The 20,774-nt window shown below is 41.6% G+C and overlaps 1 protein-coding gene across 3 annotated transcripts in view; it reads right to left on the bottom strand.

Annotated features, from left to right (window-relative positions):
• ephb1 (EPH receptor B1) overlaps nt 1-20,774 on the bottom strand; it is a 168,137-nt gene that overhangs the window by 35,103 nt on the left and 112,260 nt on the right. For all 3 annotated transcript variants that reach the window (XR_012595862.1, XM_074651199.1, XM_074651198.1), the window contains exon 6: nt 7,907-8,031. Coding sequence is in view for 2 of the 3 variants with exons in the window: in XM_074651199.1 (XP_074507300.1) it covers nt 7,907-8,031 (125 nt within the window). In the remaining variant the exon portion in view is untranslated. The remainder of the gene's footprint in view (nt 1-7,906; nt 8,032-20,774) is intronic.

The raw sequence follows: 20,774 nt of genomic DNA on the forward strand, positions 1-20,774 counted from the left end.
GAGCACTACATCCTCTTGTTTTGTTGTCTGAAGTAGGTTGCTTTTTGAGTTCCACCCACAGAAAGCGTTTCATTTTTTCATTAAAGGGAATGCTATAAAAATCCTCGGCAACAATCGCTGTTTGTTGTAACATTCTATGTAGGTATTTGACCTCTTTTGTATGCTGTTTTTACATTTTAATATCAGTTTTGAGCTCTCAAAATTTGTGTACATGCATACATATAGCCATTCATTATGTAAATGACCGTGGGACATGCCCTCTTTCTCTGTCCTGGCTCAAGAGAGCCAGTCAGGCAGTCTGCTGCAGTGTCGTTCGGGGCTTGCTGAAGGTATCTGATACGGGGGATCAGTAATTACTTAGCCCTGTCACCTTCTCATAACCCAGAGTGAATATGACAGCCAGAAAATAAGACTGCACCAACACTACACCCACCACTGCAGGCTGCTGATAGCTAGATGCAGACATACTGTAGCGAGGGAGGGGGGATGCTGGTTGTAAGTGAAGGGGTGAGATTCCCTGTGTCAGTAAAACAGTGTAAATAGAGCTTTTCAAAGCTTGGTAAACACACTATTGTATAATGCTGGACTACATCCTAAAATACACAAAAATTTGACAACAGCGTGGAGTGGAAAAGGTAGATAGGCAAGGAGGAAGCTAGGGAGGGAGGGAGAGAGAGAGAGAGGAAGATGATGGCAGGAAGCGATAAGAAACTCGAGGCAGAAGCAACCCACATCGAAATCATTATCCAATCTGATTGGTGTAATTGAATCATTCCGGTTGCTCCGTCATTGAGCAGACGGAGCAACCCCACATAATGATTTGTGCAATCACATTAGCTCTTATTGGACACTCTGGGCTTGATGAAGACAAATGTTTGGGGTTGGGATGGGAGAGAGCATCGCACCAACCGGCTTTCGTTCTATCTCGGAGAGGAAAGAGATGTTTATAGATGGAATTCTTGATGTAACTGGGTTAGGGAGTTTAATCATCCCACAGACCTTTTGTCCATTAGATCACACAATCTGTCATCTCTCCAATGTGCAAATATTCTGAAATTGTGAAACTTGAATTTAAAGAGGCAGCTTGTGCAGTTTGAAAGAGTTGCAGAAGACACGAAGCCCCATGAGAGCCATAGTCACCTATTCATCTGGTATAAGACGTGGTTGAGTGCACATGGACCACTTGGGGTCACTCCTGCTATCAGTCTTCCTGCATGTCTCAGGACCACACCCCTAACTGTTGAGTTTGAATGGAGGACAGGTGAGCCGACAGATGGCAAACCGCCAATGGGGGAGAATCCCTCGAGGGAGCACCAGCTAGGAATGGCCCTCTCATGCTGCCAGTCAAATAGGGATTATGGGACACACACACACACAAACACACATACACACCCACATCTGCCACTTAAAAATGAGCTGGCATTTGGCACTCCAGCAGGTTAGGGGGATAGCCAATAAAAGGCCATGCCAGGAGGGACTTCCAGCCACGAGAGGTCCTCTCCTGCTGCCAGTCAAATGGGGATTATGAGGACCACACCCTAACTTGCTAAATAAAGACAGAGATGCAGGTGGGGAAAGCAGATGGCAGAGAGCAGCCAATCAAAAGCATTGCCAGAGGTGACAGACAGGAAGCACGGCGGGGAGTTTGGTCTCTGCAGCAGTCGGTAAAATCACTGAGACAAACTGAGCAAGAATGGTCGTCCTAATATAGATTGTTTATTGGTTACTGTCTCAAGATGTGCAATAACATGCTAAAACTACCTACTTGGACTTGGATCCAAATTGAGGACTGATGCTGCAGCCCGATAAGAACACCTTTCTTGCGGTTGGTGTGTCATTTGTTTGCCATGTAGTCTGTAATGACTGCAATTTAAACGCTCTGTGGGAATATGCTACGCTCAGAGCTAGTGACGTAGAATAAAAAGTGAGAAAGACCGCTTATGGCGGGCAGGAGGGGAGATGATCCAACAAACACACGACTTTCATGCAGTTTTTGGTACTCATGCTACGTTGTTCTTTACGTATTTTACTTCGTTTATATACTTGTTTCAAGCCCAACCATGACGTTTTTTCCTAAACCTAACTAAGTGGTTTTGTTGCCTAAACCTAACTGCGGACGTTACCGTAGTTTTGTTTTGCGTGGGGCACAAATGACACATGAAAATCCTAAAATGTGTCCTCATGACACGCTGAATGTCTGTGCAATGTTGTGCTATTTATACGCCTTCCTGTGAGACCGCGTTGGATACTGGACTAATGTGGACATAATAATTAATAATAATTGGACCCATTTTAATGGATTGACTAAATTAACTAGACGTACTACATTAGCACTGTGTCTATTATAATCATATTGCTGGAAGTCCAATACTTTATTTTCTTCTTGTTAAAACTTTCAAATAATTTTTTGTAATTGCCGATTTCCTACCAATTGCCAGCTGACTGCAGAGGGGAGATTTCCTTTCTGCCACTTTCCGCCATTACCCACTTATTTTCCAGTCAAAAACCATTACTGTTGTGGGGCCACCAAGACATTATATGTGATGTCGGACTGTAAAAATAAACCTCACTTGATATGTGTGTGTGTGTGTGTGTGTGTGTGTGTGTGTGTGTGTGTGTGGGTGGATCTTTTTTTTTTCTTTTTTCAAAAAATGCCAACCACCCAAAATGGACAGCATGGCCACCTGGCAGAAAGACAGACATTGTGGATACCATGTGTCCTCTTCACAGGCTCACACACTTGCACACATGCAAATACACTCACACACGCACACACAAAGGGAAACGGGGAGGAGAAGTGTATGAGGAAGAACATTCTAATATTATGTTTGTAAATTGGAAATGAAAGATCTCCCATTAATGTTACATTAAAATGTATTGCCTACGGTTAAAAAAGAAAGAAAGAAAGAAAGAAAGAACGAACGAAAGGGGGGAGAAATATGGGCTAACAATTTAAATCTCAGAGACTAGATGGGTTTTATTACCAAATGCAAATAATTACCATTGCCTCATGAATTCTAATCTAAAAGGAAATGGTAATTATTTTGTATGAGAATACAATGGCGATAAAATCTGATATTAAAGACCATTTAAGCCTCTTAATCGTTTCAGGAAATAAATAAACTAAAATAATGCAAAAACAAATTATTATCACCATATCTCAACAAAATAAAAGAAAAGATTTTCCTCTCATTGTGATTCTGCAAAGCTACCCGCTAAACACTAGTGAGCATACTAAGAGAGCAGTGCAAAGGATCATCTTACCTACAGAATAATTTAAAGGGAAATGTATTTGCGTCAGTGCTTTCAGTTAGTTTTTCAAGCCTCCTTTTGAGATGACTCTTTGTATGCGTTGCATTCACCTGGAGACTAACAAGGAGGCCTGAGTGAGCGAGCTGGGAGACAAACAAAAACGTAGAGAAGAAGGGAGTCTGGAGGAGGAAATGTGAATACCCTTGCTGGGGACCGAGGGAGTCCTGCTTTTCACATGTGCCATTAAAAATCTAAACTTGTCTGTACAACATCTGTGTGTGTGTGTGTGTCTACTAACGTGTTGTGGTGGACTCTGAGGGCTGGCAGGGAGAGAAGAAAAGAATAATAAATACTTCCTCCTGGCTTCTCTTCTGAGGAATTGCTAATTGTATGTAAAGTACAAGGGGGATTTCAGAGTGCCAGAAATGCAGATGGTGCTATGGTCAGCATGCTGCACATCCCGGTGACGTGCTGTAAACTTGTATTTGATTCTTGAATTTTTCACATTGCAGCATGACAGTATACTGCTGTCATCCAGAATGGATACACCTGAACTATGGCTGACACTCACACACACATACACACACCCTCTCTCTGACACCAATACGCACAGAGCCATCAGTACTCAGAGCCAGTGGCTGCTCTGCTCCAGACTTAATGGAAGGCCTGACCTCCGCTATGCTGAGTTATTTCCACCCTCCCCAAATTTTCAAGCAACCAGAGGAAAAAAGGGTATGAGAAAAATGGAGAGACCGGGGAGCAAGGGATTCTACTTTTTCTCTGAAAACCTTTAATCCATTTCATCTTGCTTCCCAATTTAAAGGGTCCCAGGACCACTTACTCTGCAATGAGAAGGTGGGCTGAAGAAGGGAGTGAGCCTTGCTGAGAGAACAGCCTTCAGCACTCACTACAGCATTCAGGTGAAACTGTCAAAATGCAGTCTTTTAATATCATTACCATCCCCGTCCTTCATGTCATAGACCGTGGAAGAGGAGGGACCAGGGGTAACCTTTGGAGTTAGATATTCTATATTCGATTTTTCTGAATAAAAGTGTGAATTTTATCTATGCTGCGATGCAATTAGACATTTACCTACCATGTGCATTGTTTATCACCGACATTGTTTCAGAACTATGGACAATGCTGTGTGTTGTGTGTGGTGGGAGCGTTTATACGGTAGGTGCGGCACTGTTCATAGTACTGAAACGGACGGGAGGAGATTGATTGACAGACAAACAGAATATGGTTTCTTTGTTCAGTTTCTTAGCCTGTTTGATTTTCGTGGTTGTAAAGACAAAGGGAGAGCACCGCAAGCAGATGTTTCTACACATCTGATAAGCCTTTAAACACATCAAACTGTTACACAAACTGGACTTCTTGGATCGGAATTCCTTGTCTCACCGGCACCGTGAAGAAGACCCTCTCTGTATGTAGATATAAACAGTTCATTCTAAGGTAACAAAAACACAATGATTCTTAGTTTCAGGTGATTATACACTAAAGAAAACATACTTAGTAATATTATCTTCCATTTCTGCCAATAAATCCCCCTAAATGCTACACAATGTTCCTTTAAAAAACACAGCCTGCACCAACGCAGCATCCTGCAATGGGCTGTGTTCGGTCTCAAGCCCCACTAATAGATAAAACTGTGAAGTTGAGTAAAGGAACAGCAGTATGCTAAGAGGCTTAAAGGGTAATGGCCACAGTTATGTGATGCACACTGGTAAAAAAAAAGAAAGCTGTAGCAGTGAAATAATTTCGTGCCATTCATGTGTACGTCATGGATGTTGCCTGGTGAACAACATTTATTGGAATGATTAGGGTACCGTCTTGGAACATGGCACCCAGTTCTTCTTAATACACCCATGCTTACGTCCCCATAGGGTGTTCTGGAAGCTAACCAGTCAAGGTCACACAAGCATGTTCATAGTTCAAAACTATCTGTGGACCTTTGTCCCATGACAGCTCCATATTTAATTAATCACTCTCGACTGTGAACTGTCAAATCAAGACATCTTTTTGAATTACTTATCCATCTAGAATTACCCCCTCAAGGTTGTATTCCTCCGCCAACCAGTCAAGTTGCAGTTTACATCCATGTCTGTCCAAAATGTCATCACTTCATCATTTTATCCTATTAGACATTTGTGTGAAATTGTCATAATTAGCATTTGAATTCTTGAGTTATGGCCAAAAATGTGTTTTGTAAGGTCACAGTGACCTTTGACTTTTGACCACCAAATTGTAATCGTTCATCCTTGAGTTCAAGTGGACGTTTTGCAAAATTTGAAGAAATTCTCTCCAGGCTTCCTGGGATATCGTGTTCACAAGAATGGTACGGATGGACGAACAATGTGTAAACATAATGCCTCCGGCCACAGCTGTTGCTGGCACAGAGGCATAAAAATGTGTTCCTGCATCTTCAACAATTAGTTGTGCGAAATATGTTATCAGGTCGACGGCTAAAACCTCAACATTAAGCGAAGGATGTAAAAAAAAGAAAAAAAAAAAAAGAAAGTTGAATGCTCTTTTATGATTACCCTGAGGTATTACTCAACACAGAGTCTGACAATGCCATGCTGCTGGAGAAGTCGCTCTTGTAAATGGGTATACTGTAGGGGGCTTCCTGTGAGATGGAGTGTAAAGAGAGACAGCTCTCTGCTGTGCTAAAGGACTGGCTGACTGTGCCAGGCACGCTGAGACAATCAACTCCAGAGCCATAACAGTGTGACTACTCTCAGATTAATGCAAGCATCAGTGAGATGCATAAAAAAGAAGGTGAGTAGGGCAAGGCCATTTTTATATATAAAAAGCCCATTTTTTATGACTGTATTATCCAGCCTATAGTGCTGGGTAAAGCTGGGAGTGTGTGATAGACATGGTGAAAGACATCCCTCCATAATTGCCTCTCATGTCTAAAAGGCCACATCATCACTTTGCGGCTGTGTGAAACTTCCAGATTTTCTGGACCTCTCAAGCATTCAGGGAATCAATGGAGAGCTTGCAGCACTGACCTCGATGGACCACAATTTAATTTCCTGCTTCTCCGTATGCAACAAGCAGGCTAAACATGCATGCAACAGTACAAGCCAACGCGTGTGACACTGAGGATTTATGACAACTTTTCATCATGCATGTGTGTAATAAATTTTAACTGGTATGGAAATTACACACATGGCATCAGATTTGCCACCATCTGTTTTTTTTCTTCCTCTGAGGGTTGGTGCTTAATCAGGCACAAAAACACATCAGCAGTGACACTTTGGACAGCAGTGGCTGGCTGAGGAAAAGTCTGTTTAGAGCCTATAAAAAGCCTCGTCACATCCAAAATACAGAGTGTCAAGGGAGGACCACCAACGTGGCAATCTCATCTCCGAAGCCTGGTGTGGCGCAAAGCAATCACTCTGACTCACCTTCTGTCTTACGCACACTCGGCGTGGTGGTACATTTTCAAATATACAGGGGGATATGAAGGTGCATTAAGACCGAGGTAGACAGCGTAGAGCGCAACCTCTCTGTCACCTGAATCATCCTAGTGCAATTAGCAATCTTGTCCTCGTTAATTCACTAATTTGTGATTACCCCGTGCTCATCTATTTGTGCGAAGACATGCTACATAAACATCAATAGGATTAGGTTTCATTGATATTCATGAGCTAATGGGAGGCTGTATAAGTGTTATTTACACGACACTAAGCTGTCTGGCAGATAAGGTTTCTCGGGGCAATGGCAATCGGATTCAATTTCATGACCTGTGCAACGCCAGAGGGGGAAGCGGCAAGCAATGCGGCTATTATTGGATAACTGAGTTTTCCAACTGCAAACATAATTTAAAAACATGATTGTTGTTCTCTCAGATAGAAAATGCTAAATGTGACAAACACTACTCTGAGGTGGAGCTGTGAATATTGATCCACGAGCCTTAGCCAAAATGAGTTTGTGTGAAATAAATAACTCGACAGAAAAAGAAAAACATTTATAAAACGCTATTGATTTTTGTCTTTTATTTGGAGAGCAGAACATAGGTCGAGTCGAGTCTCGCAAAAGTCTAAGCTTAAGATGACAAAGACTGAAGGAAAAAAATGTGCATGACCAACCTTGCTATAACTATCGATCAGCTTTAGGAGGACAAACAAGGGCCCAAACAAAAAGCTAGAGTCTCCGATCTCTGGGTATCATTATGTCCAAGGCCTTGGGAAAAGCCTACAGGTCAATACTGGAGCAGCACAGGCGCTGTGGGGTAGGGCTTGCGACTTAATAAAGCAGACGTATTGTGTGCGAGCAGACGGGTCGATGTGACTCCCCCCAGACGCAATGCATTTTCACAGCGGGACAGGTTGCTGCACTGTGCAGAGTGGGCCTGGAGCAGAGGTCAACCTATTCACTTCATCAGCAGCAGAAACCAAAGAACAGTGGGAGAGATGGAGTGAACACAGTGAAAGAACATATTATCAACCCAGGGGATTCTGCTCACAGATATCAGGGAGAGCTTAGAGTTTTTGGGGGGCTTTAATGCAGTTTGCTATGCATGTGCAGAGTAGGAGACAACACCTCGTCTCTGAAAGAGCTGGCACTTACAGTATACTGTATATGCTATCAGACATAAACATGTAAATTCATGCATTTACACACACGCATACACTTATCTTACCTTTTCGTAGTAGCGCAGTTCATAGTCCAGGATGATGCCATTGGGCTGTTCTGGTTGTGGCCAAGACAGTGTGAAGCTATTCATGGTGGAGCTGATCTGGTGCATGATGGGAACTATGGAGGGAGCTGTAGGACACAGAAAGAGTAAAACAAATTAAATACATATCTAGAATAACATTGATTATTAAAGATTAGGGGTGTCACTATATACCGGTATTGACGATAACCGTGATATTTTAAAATGAAATATTGATATCATGTTAATAATACACACATGATAATATTGTATAAATAATCCAGCATCTCTTAAATCATTTTATATATAAAGTTATGGTTAAAGACTTTCTCTCCACTTCCTTACACTCATATTTTGAGTGTAATTCACTTGCCAAAAAAAGAGACAAAATGCACAAAAAACAAAGTTAAAGATGAATTTGACAGATAGCATTTTTATTTTGAAATTTTCTATAGATATCACGATAATATCATTATTAGGGATGCACCGATACGGATACTGGATCCGATGTCGGGTGGATATTGACTCAAATAGCTGGATTGGATATCGGTGAAAATGGGACCGATCTATTCAATTCAATCTTATGTCTATATACAGTATATTATATACTTGAATTGTAATTCCTGTTAATTTTTGAAGATTTTTTACCAAGTTGCTGGCGTACGATTTATTATTTTAATAATAAAGAACAATTGATTAAATTTATATCTATGTATTTATTGGTCACATTTTGTTTTACAAAGTTAGGAAAGCAATGTTTAAGTAAAGCCTGATATTGCCTTACAGATAAAAGAAGCCCTTTTACAGCCCTAATACAGATATATCTCAACCCAAACTGTTGGTTAAGAAAAACGCTCAGCCGTACTCCCTCAGCCACAAGGTGAGAGTTTAGATTATGTGTGCAGCGCAGCTTGCCAGCCAGTTCATATTTTCCTAAAACATGACAGTGGCTTTTTGAAGCCATATTAATTCTTTACTTTAGATTTCTAAATTGGTATATCAAGCCAGCTATGGGACATTATCTGCCTAATATTCACATAACTTTTATGACAGCTAATTATAGTTGGTACATTATCTGCACTTTCAGGAATGATGGTGCGCATTTTAAAAACAGTGCACGATTGCAATACATATCGTCCAATGTGTGTACCCAGAACAAACCATCATCAGCTATCAGTGCTCAGCACAGAATCCAAGTTTCAGCAACTCTCATCAGTACCCAGGTAGCCAGCTGAGTCGGGCCGCTTAGAGCTTCGCTCAGCCGTATTCTGGCACTGCACGACCAAATATGTGCCGGCTTTGGCCGAAATCAGGCTGTCAGAATTGGCAAAGATTTTAAGGGTGTGGACTTGGGCTGAGTGTCAGCTCTAGTTAGCAGGACTCCGGCTACCTTTGCGCCAGGATGGTCAGTCACCACGAGTCTGGCGTGAGTCCAGCAACCAATCATGTTGGATTTAGTTCGCTTTTGGGATGAGTGATTTTGGCTATCATGGAGAGAATATCGGAGCACCAAGTGTGGCATCCACAGGATGCATTGGGATGCAGTAATTACTACATATGGCTATGCTAAACAACATGATGTAATTTTGTTTAATAATGACGCCGTTGTTTTTGTAAAAATTGAGTATGGCATGAAAGAAAACAAGTCATTTGTGCTATACAGATACAGATACAGAGAGCTTTATTTATCCCCGAAGGGCAATTCAGTTTCTGCAGTCCACCGAGACATATACACACATTCATACTGCACAATCATCATTGACAGAGGGAACACAGTAGGTGGCATATGGGGAGGTGCAGAACAATAAAAGTACAAGATTAAAAATTAAAAATCTTCGCAATAAAAACAATGAATACAAGAATAAAAACAAGACGAGATAAAAGAATAAAGGAATAAATAAATAATTAGAATAGAATAAAGTGCCAAGAGTATTTGCACATTGCAAATTGTATTCCAAGAATGTACCTAATGCAAACACAGACAACCGTTATGTGGTTAGTGCAAAATAATTGTTGTCTCAGTATAAGCCATTTACTAATGTACTGTAATTGCATTTTTAAAGTAATTCATGCAGTTATATAAATAGCTTTACTGGGCTTTTGGTTGCAGTAATACCATGATTGTGCTCAAGTAAGTGAACCTGAGTAGGCATGCATCTAACTTTACAGTATAATACACAGTGCAGCAGAGATTATTCATCAGAATAGCATGTAGAGGGTCATATTAAATTGCTCTCATTCAGGAGCCAGTCAGGTAGACATGTTTAGGAATGTATGTTAAAATGAAATGGGCAAATCTAACATGAAGGGAAGATGTGTATCTGATTCGCTGATCTGGACGTAACTTGACAAAAATGACACAAAATTGATTGTGTTTTAATTCAGGAGGGGACGATATAGGATTTTATTGTGGATCATGATAAAAAAAAACACTCACAATAAGTTGATTGTGGTGAATTTCCATTTTCGGGATAATCATGAATATCGTACATGAGTTTTATTCATCCTTTATTTATGCAGGGGGACCTTATGATTTATGATCAAATTATTTAAGATACGGTTTTTTTTCACTAAAAGGGATGAAATATAAGGAAAACTGATAGTTAGTTAGTTAGTTAGTTAATAGTTTTAAGCATATTTTGATGATTATCGGGATAATATTGTGAATCGTATCATCCCATGCCTAATATAGAGTCTTACAGTAGACAGCAATTGCTGATTTCTGTGCAAATGCTGTCATGGTGAGCCATGAAATGACTAAACAGTGGCAGGAAAAAATATGCTTGCATCCAATAAAACTGCCACTTTGCAGGCACAAGCAGACTGCACTGGATCTTCAACAAAACAAAGACCCTGAGTTTCTATAAAACTATACTCACAAAGAGGACATTCTCTAGCCAACATGAAAAAACAAAAACATCTATGTATGAACCACAGGTTATTCAGTAAACGGAGCGCTAACATTGTGATCGTTTTGGCCCAGCTGCCCAGTCTATTCCCTCCTTCAGCCCCAGTACACCTGAATGCACACATGGGCTGTCAATTAACCCAGACACTCAGCAATTTCCTGCTCATTCCGTCATTTCTGTCCTCTGCACTGTCACCCCTTCATCACCCCTGTTCCTCGCTGCTCTTCAAATGCAGCTCAAAGATTGTGTTATTGGACATGAGGAAGACATCATCCAGAATAAAACTCTGTATATACAGTATGTGTGCATGTGTGTGTGTGCTGGTTTCACATCTTTACATTTCAGTTAGACGGAAATCTAAGTACAACTGCCTGTCTTTACTGTAGGCATTATAAAGATAGATAAGAAAAGAGCCTAATTTACCATCAGAACAGGTATCGTATGCCATTGCAGAATCCATCCTCCTGTCTTTTTTGACTGACTATAAATGACACGGTCCCACGTGAACACACTATTTTCTGCAAAAGTTAGAACAGTTTTAGTTTTTATGGCCCTTCAGAGATTTCTGTATTTGTGTTTTTCTCTGTGCTCTTCTTCCCTGTTTAAAAGGGCAGGGCTCAGTTTTTGAAAAATGTGATGAGTCATACTTCCATGCACCAGTTAGGGCAGAGTAACATCTGAATGAGAATCTGATGACAGTTGCACAGTTGTTTGTTAATATTGCATTTCAAGCTCCGCAATGGTTTGAAATAGGTTACACTTCCTGTCTCCTAAGTGGGTGCAGTCATGGCGTGTTCGCTGTCGTGTTGGTGTCAGAATGTTTGGAAGATACTGTATGTGGCTTGTGAAAAATGGATCCAATATTTACTTTGGTGACTATGGGGTGAACGATTCGGTCATAATCTGTGTGCACCGACAGAAATTTAAAAATGTCACAAAATATTAAACAAAAACACAAATTGCTTAGCTTTTATGCACAAATCAGTCTCTTTAAAGCCATGTGAATATGCCCCAAAATCTGACTGTATGATCACAAACTCCTCTAAGGTGCTGAGATAAACTCTAATTTAGTCTCAGAGTTCAAAGATGATGAATCCAACCAAACTTACTCATCAAACCAATTTGTGAACATACAAGTAAGTTTGATTAAAAATTGATTCTGCGGCTGCTCACATTAAGTTCAAAGCCTCGGTGCTTGTATACAGCGCTGGAAACGAATCTCCACCCCCCATGTCTGCAGGCATAAATACAGCCCCGCACAAGCCCATGCTCTACATTTTGTGCCCATCAGCCTCTTGGCTGTCGGCCTGCTCGCTGCTGAGGCCTCGTCATCCCTCCACCTGGTCTCCACTCACCATCTTCCTGAATACCTCCTCTATTCAAAAGGCAGCAAATAGCACCCTCTCTCAACTAAATTATCCTTTTTACCAGACTCCTTAATGCGTATTCTACTTCTTTCCCTTCTATTCGTACTTCACCCTTGCACAACCACTCGATGGTCACGGGAGTTTTGTAAGGAGAAACCTTTTCTGCTCAATGGTGGCTTATTCTACGGTTTTGATTAGAGTAAGTATTTCTTGATTTGAGTGTCAGATAATTACCTGAAATGTAACTGTAAACAAATGACTGTTTATTCTGTCAGTGCGAATGGATTCTGTTACGTCTCCCTCCCTTGGCTCTCACCTCCTGCCTTCCCTCCCTCCCTCCCTCCCTCTCTCTCATACCCTACACAGAGAGTGTGAGGGCTAAGCTTCACCTCGGTGCACTTCAGCCTCTCTGCCTCTCAGGCTGGTTCACGCTCCACTGACCAGGGCTAGGGCTGCCTGGGCCGCATTATCAATTACCGGCCACAGGCACACACTGTTCCTGACAGACCCAGGGGAGGGGCACTCCACACACAAATTCCTGCAATGGAAAAAAGGGGCTGAGAAGGAGAGGTAATTCCACAGCCATGGCCTCGAGTCCTGGTCCCAACTCAATTCATGCATTCAGGCGCGCAGACAGAATAACATCCATTTTTACCATGGATAATTTTTTATGCATGTTTTCAAGTGCTGAGCGTCAAGTGTCTAAATGTGTGCTAGTCTGGGTTGAGACCTCTGAATCACCACCCACATCCACAGCAGATTTGAGGGCTTTTATAACCCTATTTGGAATAACAACAGAGCCAATCAGAGCTTTGTAGGTGGTATTAAGGATTGAGACATCATCTTCCTGTGAGCAACTCCTTTTTCTACTAACAACTTAGTTTTGCATAATCATCAGTATTTGATCAACATGTTAACTTCTTCTTGTGAGTGCTACCAAGGTTTCTACGTCACCTGTAAATGACAACGAAAGGAATGATATGTCAGTTACTACTGATCAGTTGAGGCAAAAGTAACCCTAGATAACATGACCGTAGTGTCAAGTCCCGGTGAAACGGAGGTAAGAGCGTCTTTAGCTTCTTTACTGTGCATACTTCCCAGTGAAACAGAACATTTGAGCAGTGTACAGTTACAAGAGGGATTTAAATCAAATCCTTCGCATTTGATTGGACCACTAAAAAGTGGGTGGGCTTAGAATGTAGCACAATACGGATCCTCCACCCTTGTTGTAAAAGTTGGTCCTGTCTAAAAGGCAACACTCAAATTGCAAAACACTCGCTAGATGGTAAAGGTTAGGCATTGACCTTGAACAGTTAAGGTTAGGCATTGACCTCGAATAGTTAAGGTTAGGCATTGATCTTGAATGGTTAAGGTGAGGCATTGACCTTGACTGGTTAAGGTTAGGACAGGTCATTGGGTAGCGAGTCTCGCAAGAGTTCTTTGCAAGTTTTTGCAAGTTCTGCAATTTGCAGGTTACCCTTTTGACACGACCGTAAAAGTTGCAGGCTGATTGATGGATGGATGTTAAGATATTATTGGTTGAAATTGATTGGTACTAGCTTACGAAAGTCATATTTTGTTTTACAGGAAGAAAAGATAATTGGATTTTTTGTTAAAAAATGTTTGCATATATTATTTAATAAGTGCACAATCTGCCCGGGGATGAGATCTAGAAGGGTTAAAAAGGCATTTTTAATTTCATCTCGACTTTAATTAAATTGAACACAATGACAAATTAGTCAGATTATTAGGCGAGCAAGTGTAAATTCTGATTATAAAATTCAGTCTTTCCAACACAAATTCTCACTACACTCCCTAAAGAGAGAAAAAAAAATCTTTTCTCACTGGCGAGTCCCACTGGACAGACGGTGACCGTGTTTTTCGAGAGGAAAAGCAGGAGCGAGAGATAAGTAGCGTGTGCACATGCATGTGTGTCTGTGTGTCCTCGTAGCCTATGTGTGAAGAGCCTGTCAGAGACAATGTGTTGTGCCTGTATGAGGGCGAGGTTCAGCCCAATGAAGCACCGCTGTCCCCTCCAACTGCGTCCCCCACTGTCACCCTGGGACGCCGACGCTGACAGTGATTGGTGACTGTGTCCTGCACTCCTCTCTCCTCCCTCCACCCCTCCCATCCCTTGCTCCTGTGCTCCACTTTTATCTGGCCCCACTTGCTGCCCCTGGCTTTTAATGCAGAGCTTGGCTCACCATTAATCAAAGTCAAAGCCTCCCAGTGTCTGGCTGAGACAGAGAGAAAGGGAGAGAAAGGGAGAGGAGAGACAGAGGGAAAAAAAGGTAAGAGAGGGTTTGAAAGAAAGTGATGAAAGAATAAAAGCTTCTTTACCTTTGTACGATTAATCTACTTTGGAATACAGATGAGTTGGGGCATCATTTTACATGTCTGGCACAGACCCGAGCCTCTGTTTTCATTATTGTTACTTCAGTCAGTGTGCAGTCACCATGATTCACATGGAGAGGGGTCGGCATATCAAATGTGCTGTTCTACATCTTAAAAGAGCACACCAGTGATTTAATACTGGAGAGGCTCATTAGAGACAAACTATAAAGAACGGTCAAAACTGATGCATCCTTACTTTTAGTCCCTTTTATGGATAGCTGCCCAAAAACTCTTATGTTTCCCGTAATGCAACTCAATGGTATGACTTCGCTGGACACTCCCTGCCCATATACTGTATATAAGAAGTGGACTTCATCCATTGGTTTGTGGACTGTCATTTTGAAGCCTCAAGATCTGCATTTTGGCCTTTGCTATCTTGGTTTATGGCCTTTACTATCTTGTTTTTTTGCAACCACAAGTGACATGAGAAGGTGAAGCTAAGTAGAATCGAACGTTGAATAAGACATTTTTAGGCGACCAAAATGTAACAATTAACTTTCATGAAATGAAAACACACTGTGAAAGGGTTAAAGTTGTAAGACGAAAACACGGAGAACTCCCAGACCTGACAACACCGTGGTAGCAACCTGTCAATCACAAGGTAGCCACGCCCTAAAGCATACCCTGCTTTATGGTCTATTTGACTCTAAATGGGACCATAATTTACTAAATGAACATCATGCTGTATAAGAAAGACTTGAAACTAGTGATTGACACCATAAACTCATGTTTAAAATGTTTACTGAGGTAATAAATCAAGTGAGAGAGTAGGGTCATTTCCTCAGACTTCTATACAATCAGACTTCTTTTTGCAACCAGATGAGTCGCCCCCCTGCTGGCTATTAGAAAGAATGGAAGTTTAAAGCACTTCCACATTGGCTTCACTTTTAAGAACTGGAAGTTGCCGCCTGTCCTGCCAAGTAAAAGCCCTCATCTTCCAAACTCCAGACCCAAAATACATGCTTTCTGTTAAGAATTGGTAGTCAGATTAAGCAAAATGACATCACAAAGGGTATTTTTCAGACTTTAGAAAACTCCCAACAGCCCCTGAAGACATTATAAAACTTTCACAGGCTGAGAAGTACTCCCCATGACTAAAAAACTGAACTACTTGTGTAAAATTGGTGAAGTTCCCTTTTATACAGTAAGTAAAATGTATTCTGTAGCCCGTACAAAGTAGCCAATGTTAGTTTTATGAGTTCCACCCCAAAATGAGCATAAATGATTAACGTCTCTAGCTCTCTCCTCTCACTGTGTCCTCTCTCTCGTTGTGAGATTCCCGGCCGTCTGTGTTCCTCATGCAGCACAGCTTTCAACTCTGAATTCCCAGCTGGAAGTTCCTGCTCTGCCTCAGCTACTCTCAGTGAATTGATTGGACAGAAAGTTGCACTATAATTGGTCGGCTGATCTCGTACCAAATTTTCATTCAACTCTGTGTACAGAAAAAAAACACACAAATGCACAAATACATATGGGCGCATTCACTAGCAGAGTTGTTCTTTCTCTGTAGTGCACTTGCGGTTTGTGCTTTAAGATGCTGGCACACCATTGAACCATGCAGCCTCCTAATAGGGGCTCAGTGTCTCAGACGGGGAGAGCTGCCTATAGTCATGTGCTGTGCCTCTGTCAAAGGCATAGGTTTAACTACCACCCTCCCTATTAGCAGGGGCTCAGACGGCCAAGCCAGCCATGACTACATGGTAATGGGCCTCTCTCAAACATCATAAAGAGGGATCAGTTCAGCACCGTGGATTTCTGTCAAGGAACCATGGTTGGAATTATTTCAAAAATCACATTATACGTGGACGACTCTAAACGGAGCTCTAAGTTAAAAAGAACAAGTACACTGCGTGAGCATACTTTCACACAGACACAAACACACACAGACTTCGTAGCGCCACTTAACACACTATATGAAGACATCAGAATTGACGAGAAAGCTCAGTAGCATTCAAGCCCACACTTTTATTTTTGCCTGCAGCTAATACCTTCCTTTCTGGGTCCGGGGACAGGATCCAACATTTATGAGAACAGGCATCAAATGAAATAAAAATGGCACCCGGAGAGAGCCTGAAGAACTGTCTAAGATGATGAAACTCTTGGACACCCTAGCTCTGATACGTAGAAGCAACAGCGATAGGAGAAGAAACAAGGAAAAAGAACCCCCCCTAAAAACAAATGGAAAGACTCTGTAGGCTGTAAACTGTAAAGACATAATGAGTGGTGTCTTGAATACCCTCCACGGACATGTTTGCCTAACATCCCGTCTGATTTTAGAACCCCACAGAGCGCAGATCTCTTTAATTCATCTGGTTGTTTGGATTTCAGTCCAGCGCATAACGTCTTAGCATCTTGAATGCAAACCACCCGGTCGGACTTGCCCATAGAAGGCCGAGGATAGCGTTGTTTGCATTTCTGTGGGAATAGCTCTCCAAACAGAGCAGCTAAGTGGAGGAGGATTGTTTGTAGATATACTTGGCATTCTGCGGTCTGAGGGACTGTTGGCACATAATCTAGGTCAAGGAGGCTGTGCATGTAAAATCAGAGAAACTGTTGAGCATCAGGCGTTAGTTGAAAAAGATAGCACCAGTCGTGAGGTTTATTGACTTTTTTTTTCTTTTTCTCACTCATTGTTCATCAAACCACCCCCGCGTAACCACTCAGAGTGGAAAGGAGTTGTAAAATGTGTAAATGATGAAAAATACCCTCTAAATATGAAGCAGTGCTGGATGTAAGTTAAGTGTCCAGGATGGATTGCATAAGAAAACATGGCTGCCATGTCTGTAGTTTTTCACCACAAGTACTTCTATCGCCCACAACGTGACTACCATATATTTATCTTTGTGGTCATTTCAGCAGTTTAATAAATTCACTAGAAGCAGAGAATGTCTCCCACCCTCAAAATTAAACCACACTATTTCACAAAGAGACATAAAATGGCTGGTTTTCTATAGCTAACATAGATAAATATGACTAAGTTCAGGCCAGGTGTGAATGATAGCCTAAGAGGGGGTCGTATATAATCTTTGTATGTCTGTATCTGTATATGTGTGTGTGCGCGTGTATCTCCTGGAGAGCACAGGCTGTGAATGAACTCCTAAATCACACTATTGATCAGTCCTTCCTCCCAGACACACGCTGGGATCGAGGGCAGTTAAATGGCCTCTTCGGTGATTCACACTAAATCCCTTCAACTCCCTCCTCTCCTCCTTCTCGTCCACTTTTCCTCCTCTCACCTTTGTCTCCTCATGGCCAATTTAGACCATAACCCCGCCAATGACTGTCGCCTTACTGTTTTCTAGGGGTCTCTTGGTCTTCCTTAATCTCACAACAGTCCACACTAGAGCCATGTCGAGTTGAAAAGGCAAAGACTCCATTGAGACAAGCACAAACTTTATCTTTCCTGGGTAATCTGACTTAAAGGACCACTTCACCTTTATCTCTTCTCTCATAGGTTGACATTCTTAAAGTACTAGAAGGGTAATAATATACCATTACACTTGTCAACAGTCTGTATCTCATGGGAAGGCTGCAAAATCCCATGTCTGATGATGTGGTTTTGAGCAGAGTAAGCAAGAAAGATTTATTTTGGTCTTGACATTATTGTAACCAGACAGAACTGTGAGACTTTGAAACTACAAAAATTTAAAACTAGGCATTGACAACAGGAAAACTGCATTTTTCTTGCTTTTGCTTAGCTTGAGACTGCAGCCATACAGTAGATTTTGTTGCGCTATTGGCAAATGCTGTATATACAGTAAGCCAGTCAATGTAATGGCTATAAATTAAGATGAGGTTGAACATTGGTGAAGTGGTCCTTTAACCTCTTCCACTCCTTGAGGGTGCCAGTGACTAACCAACCATGTCAAGCTAGCATGTCGGGAAAGGAGGTTAAATAACGTTCTAAAGTTAGGCTGAATTTTGGCGAGAAAAACTGGCATGGCGATTTTCAAAAGCATCTCTTGACCTCTGACCTCAAGATATGAAAAAATGAAAGAAAATGGGTTCTATGGGTGCCCACGAGTCTCTCCTTTACAGACATGCACACACAGTTTCCTGTATACTATTGATCTGCTATCTTTCCCCCAAAACAGCCTGTCCAACCCTACAAAAAGGGGTCTATAATAAAGAGGGGTGGAGTGGAGATGTACGTGCATGTGATTGATATTACAGGCCCTTATTTACGTGACACGGTCACAGTGATGACCGAAATCGCTCTTCTGCTTTGCACAAAAAATTTGTGCATTATATAAATGCACTAGCAATTTACTTTCATATTAAGCGGAGGCACATCCATGCATGTTGTTTGCAGAAAGGATGGATGAAATGGAAAATAAACAAGAGGGTATGTTGATTAATTATTATCTACTAAGCAGTCATTTTACTCATCTCAAACAGCTGCTGCTGAGCACAACAGTACATGACAAAAATGGCTCACCTTGACAGGCAGAGCCAAGAGGCATTAGAGGAGACTGTGCACCCTTTACCTTTAACTGTGCCACATTCTCCTGGCAAAAATGAATTCCACTTTCAAAACTAGGAAAAATAAAAAAGATCTCACAATGACTTTTTATGATTTATGAATGTGTGAGCTTTTATGCATACTGCCATGGCTTCGTTAGAGTCCAAATGGGTAGCTTTCCAGAGTCACATGTTTCTGACTATGATTTCAATTTAAAACAGAATCGTAATGAAAACATTCAATGGACAAATTCAAGCTTTTATATCCCGGATATCTGTGCACCTGTGCATTCCCAGACGCGCTTAAACACGACCATGTCACATGAACAAAGAAATCTGTCTATTCTACTGCCAGTCCTGGCTCTGACATAGAGAAGACATCATGTGAAATTAGGGTTGTGCGATGTTCGTCTGTTTAGTTCAAACAGTGCCATCCTTTGCTTTTGTCTCACGTCCTTCTGATGCTGAAGCGATCAAGTTAGTTTCAAGGGGGTTTCAATTGTGCTGTTGTCATTTCGCTGCTTTAATAGTGAGATGAAAGAAAAGTTTGCCTTTATATACAGAATGGGCACCAACACCCTGGATACCAGCAGAGTGCTTATGTATTTGGATTACACTTGTTTTTCTTTCACATTACTTGCCATTTGCAACAATTACAATATATTGTGTAAGATTGTCGCGATGACCCCATTGTTTGTATGATGACTGGTATTGCAATGGGAATTCCCATGATGCTCCGGGCTCAGAATACACCTCTCCTACTTCATTTACATAGAACTTGTTACGCCACCTCTCCCAACCTTGCATCATGCGAGGGCGCAGAGCACAAAACTACCAAATGAACGGACAAGAGGATTTCACGGTCCCAGAAAATGTCTTAATGCAGTCTTCATGAATCCACACACATAGAGCCCTACATTTTAAAGAGTGTCTCCTCTTTTAGTTTTTTAGCAATGCATTCATATCAACATGAATCCCTTCTGGATACTTCTGCCTCTTCAGCCAATGAAACCCCCCTGTCGAAACTAGGACCAGTGCAATTACCTGGCTACAAAGGGCCACATAGGGCCGGACATAGACCTGGCAGATTACTGGCAGACACCTCATTACCGTAGCAGACTTCAACAATAGGCCTGGGCATTGCTTCTTCTACATCTATCTGTCAAGTGTGCTATTAGCCTGTCAAATGGGGACAGTCAGCACCATTAGGCCACCCTGATAATCAGACCTATTTACTCCCTCATTTTCCTCTCCTTCACTGTCACAGTCTTGCAGTCTGGTCAAAAAAGAAAAGAAAAAGAAAGCTTTCCCTTTCTCCATCCCACCCTGACTTCCCTCCCACTCATCCTCTGACTCATTTTCAGACAAAGACAAGTTCAGTTTGTTATTACTTTCTTCTGAGAGTCACCGCAATCAAATACGGTATGCCCTCCACCAACTGGACCGAATTCAATTTCAAAATGTACTCCCATACAAAAGGGACCTGGATAAAGGAAATTCACTGGTCTTTGAGATAAATGTTCAAGTTCATTCCACAATTAAAGTGGAAATGTGCATCAATAATCCTGAATTGACATTAGGTATTTCATCATTGGGTCAGACTACGTACAGTAGAAAACACAGAAAATCATGGCCAACAAAAAGGTCCCAGGGCCCCAAGCTGACAAACGTGTAACTCTTTCCTTATGGGAGCCTTGCCAACAAGCTCTTGTCTTTCACCAC

This window comes from Sebastes fasciatus, chromosome 11 (genome assembly GCF_043250625.1).
Source record: "Sebastes fasciatus isolate fSebFas1 chromosome 11, fSebFas1.pri, whole genome shotgun sequence".
NCBI classification, from domain to species: Eukaryota; Metazoa; Chordata; class Actinopteri; order Perciformes; family Sebastidae; genus Sebastes; species Sebastes fasciatus.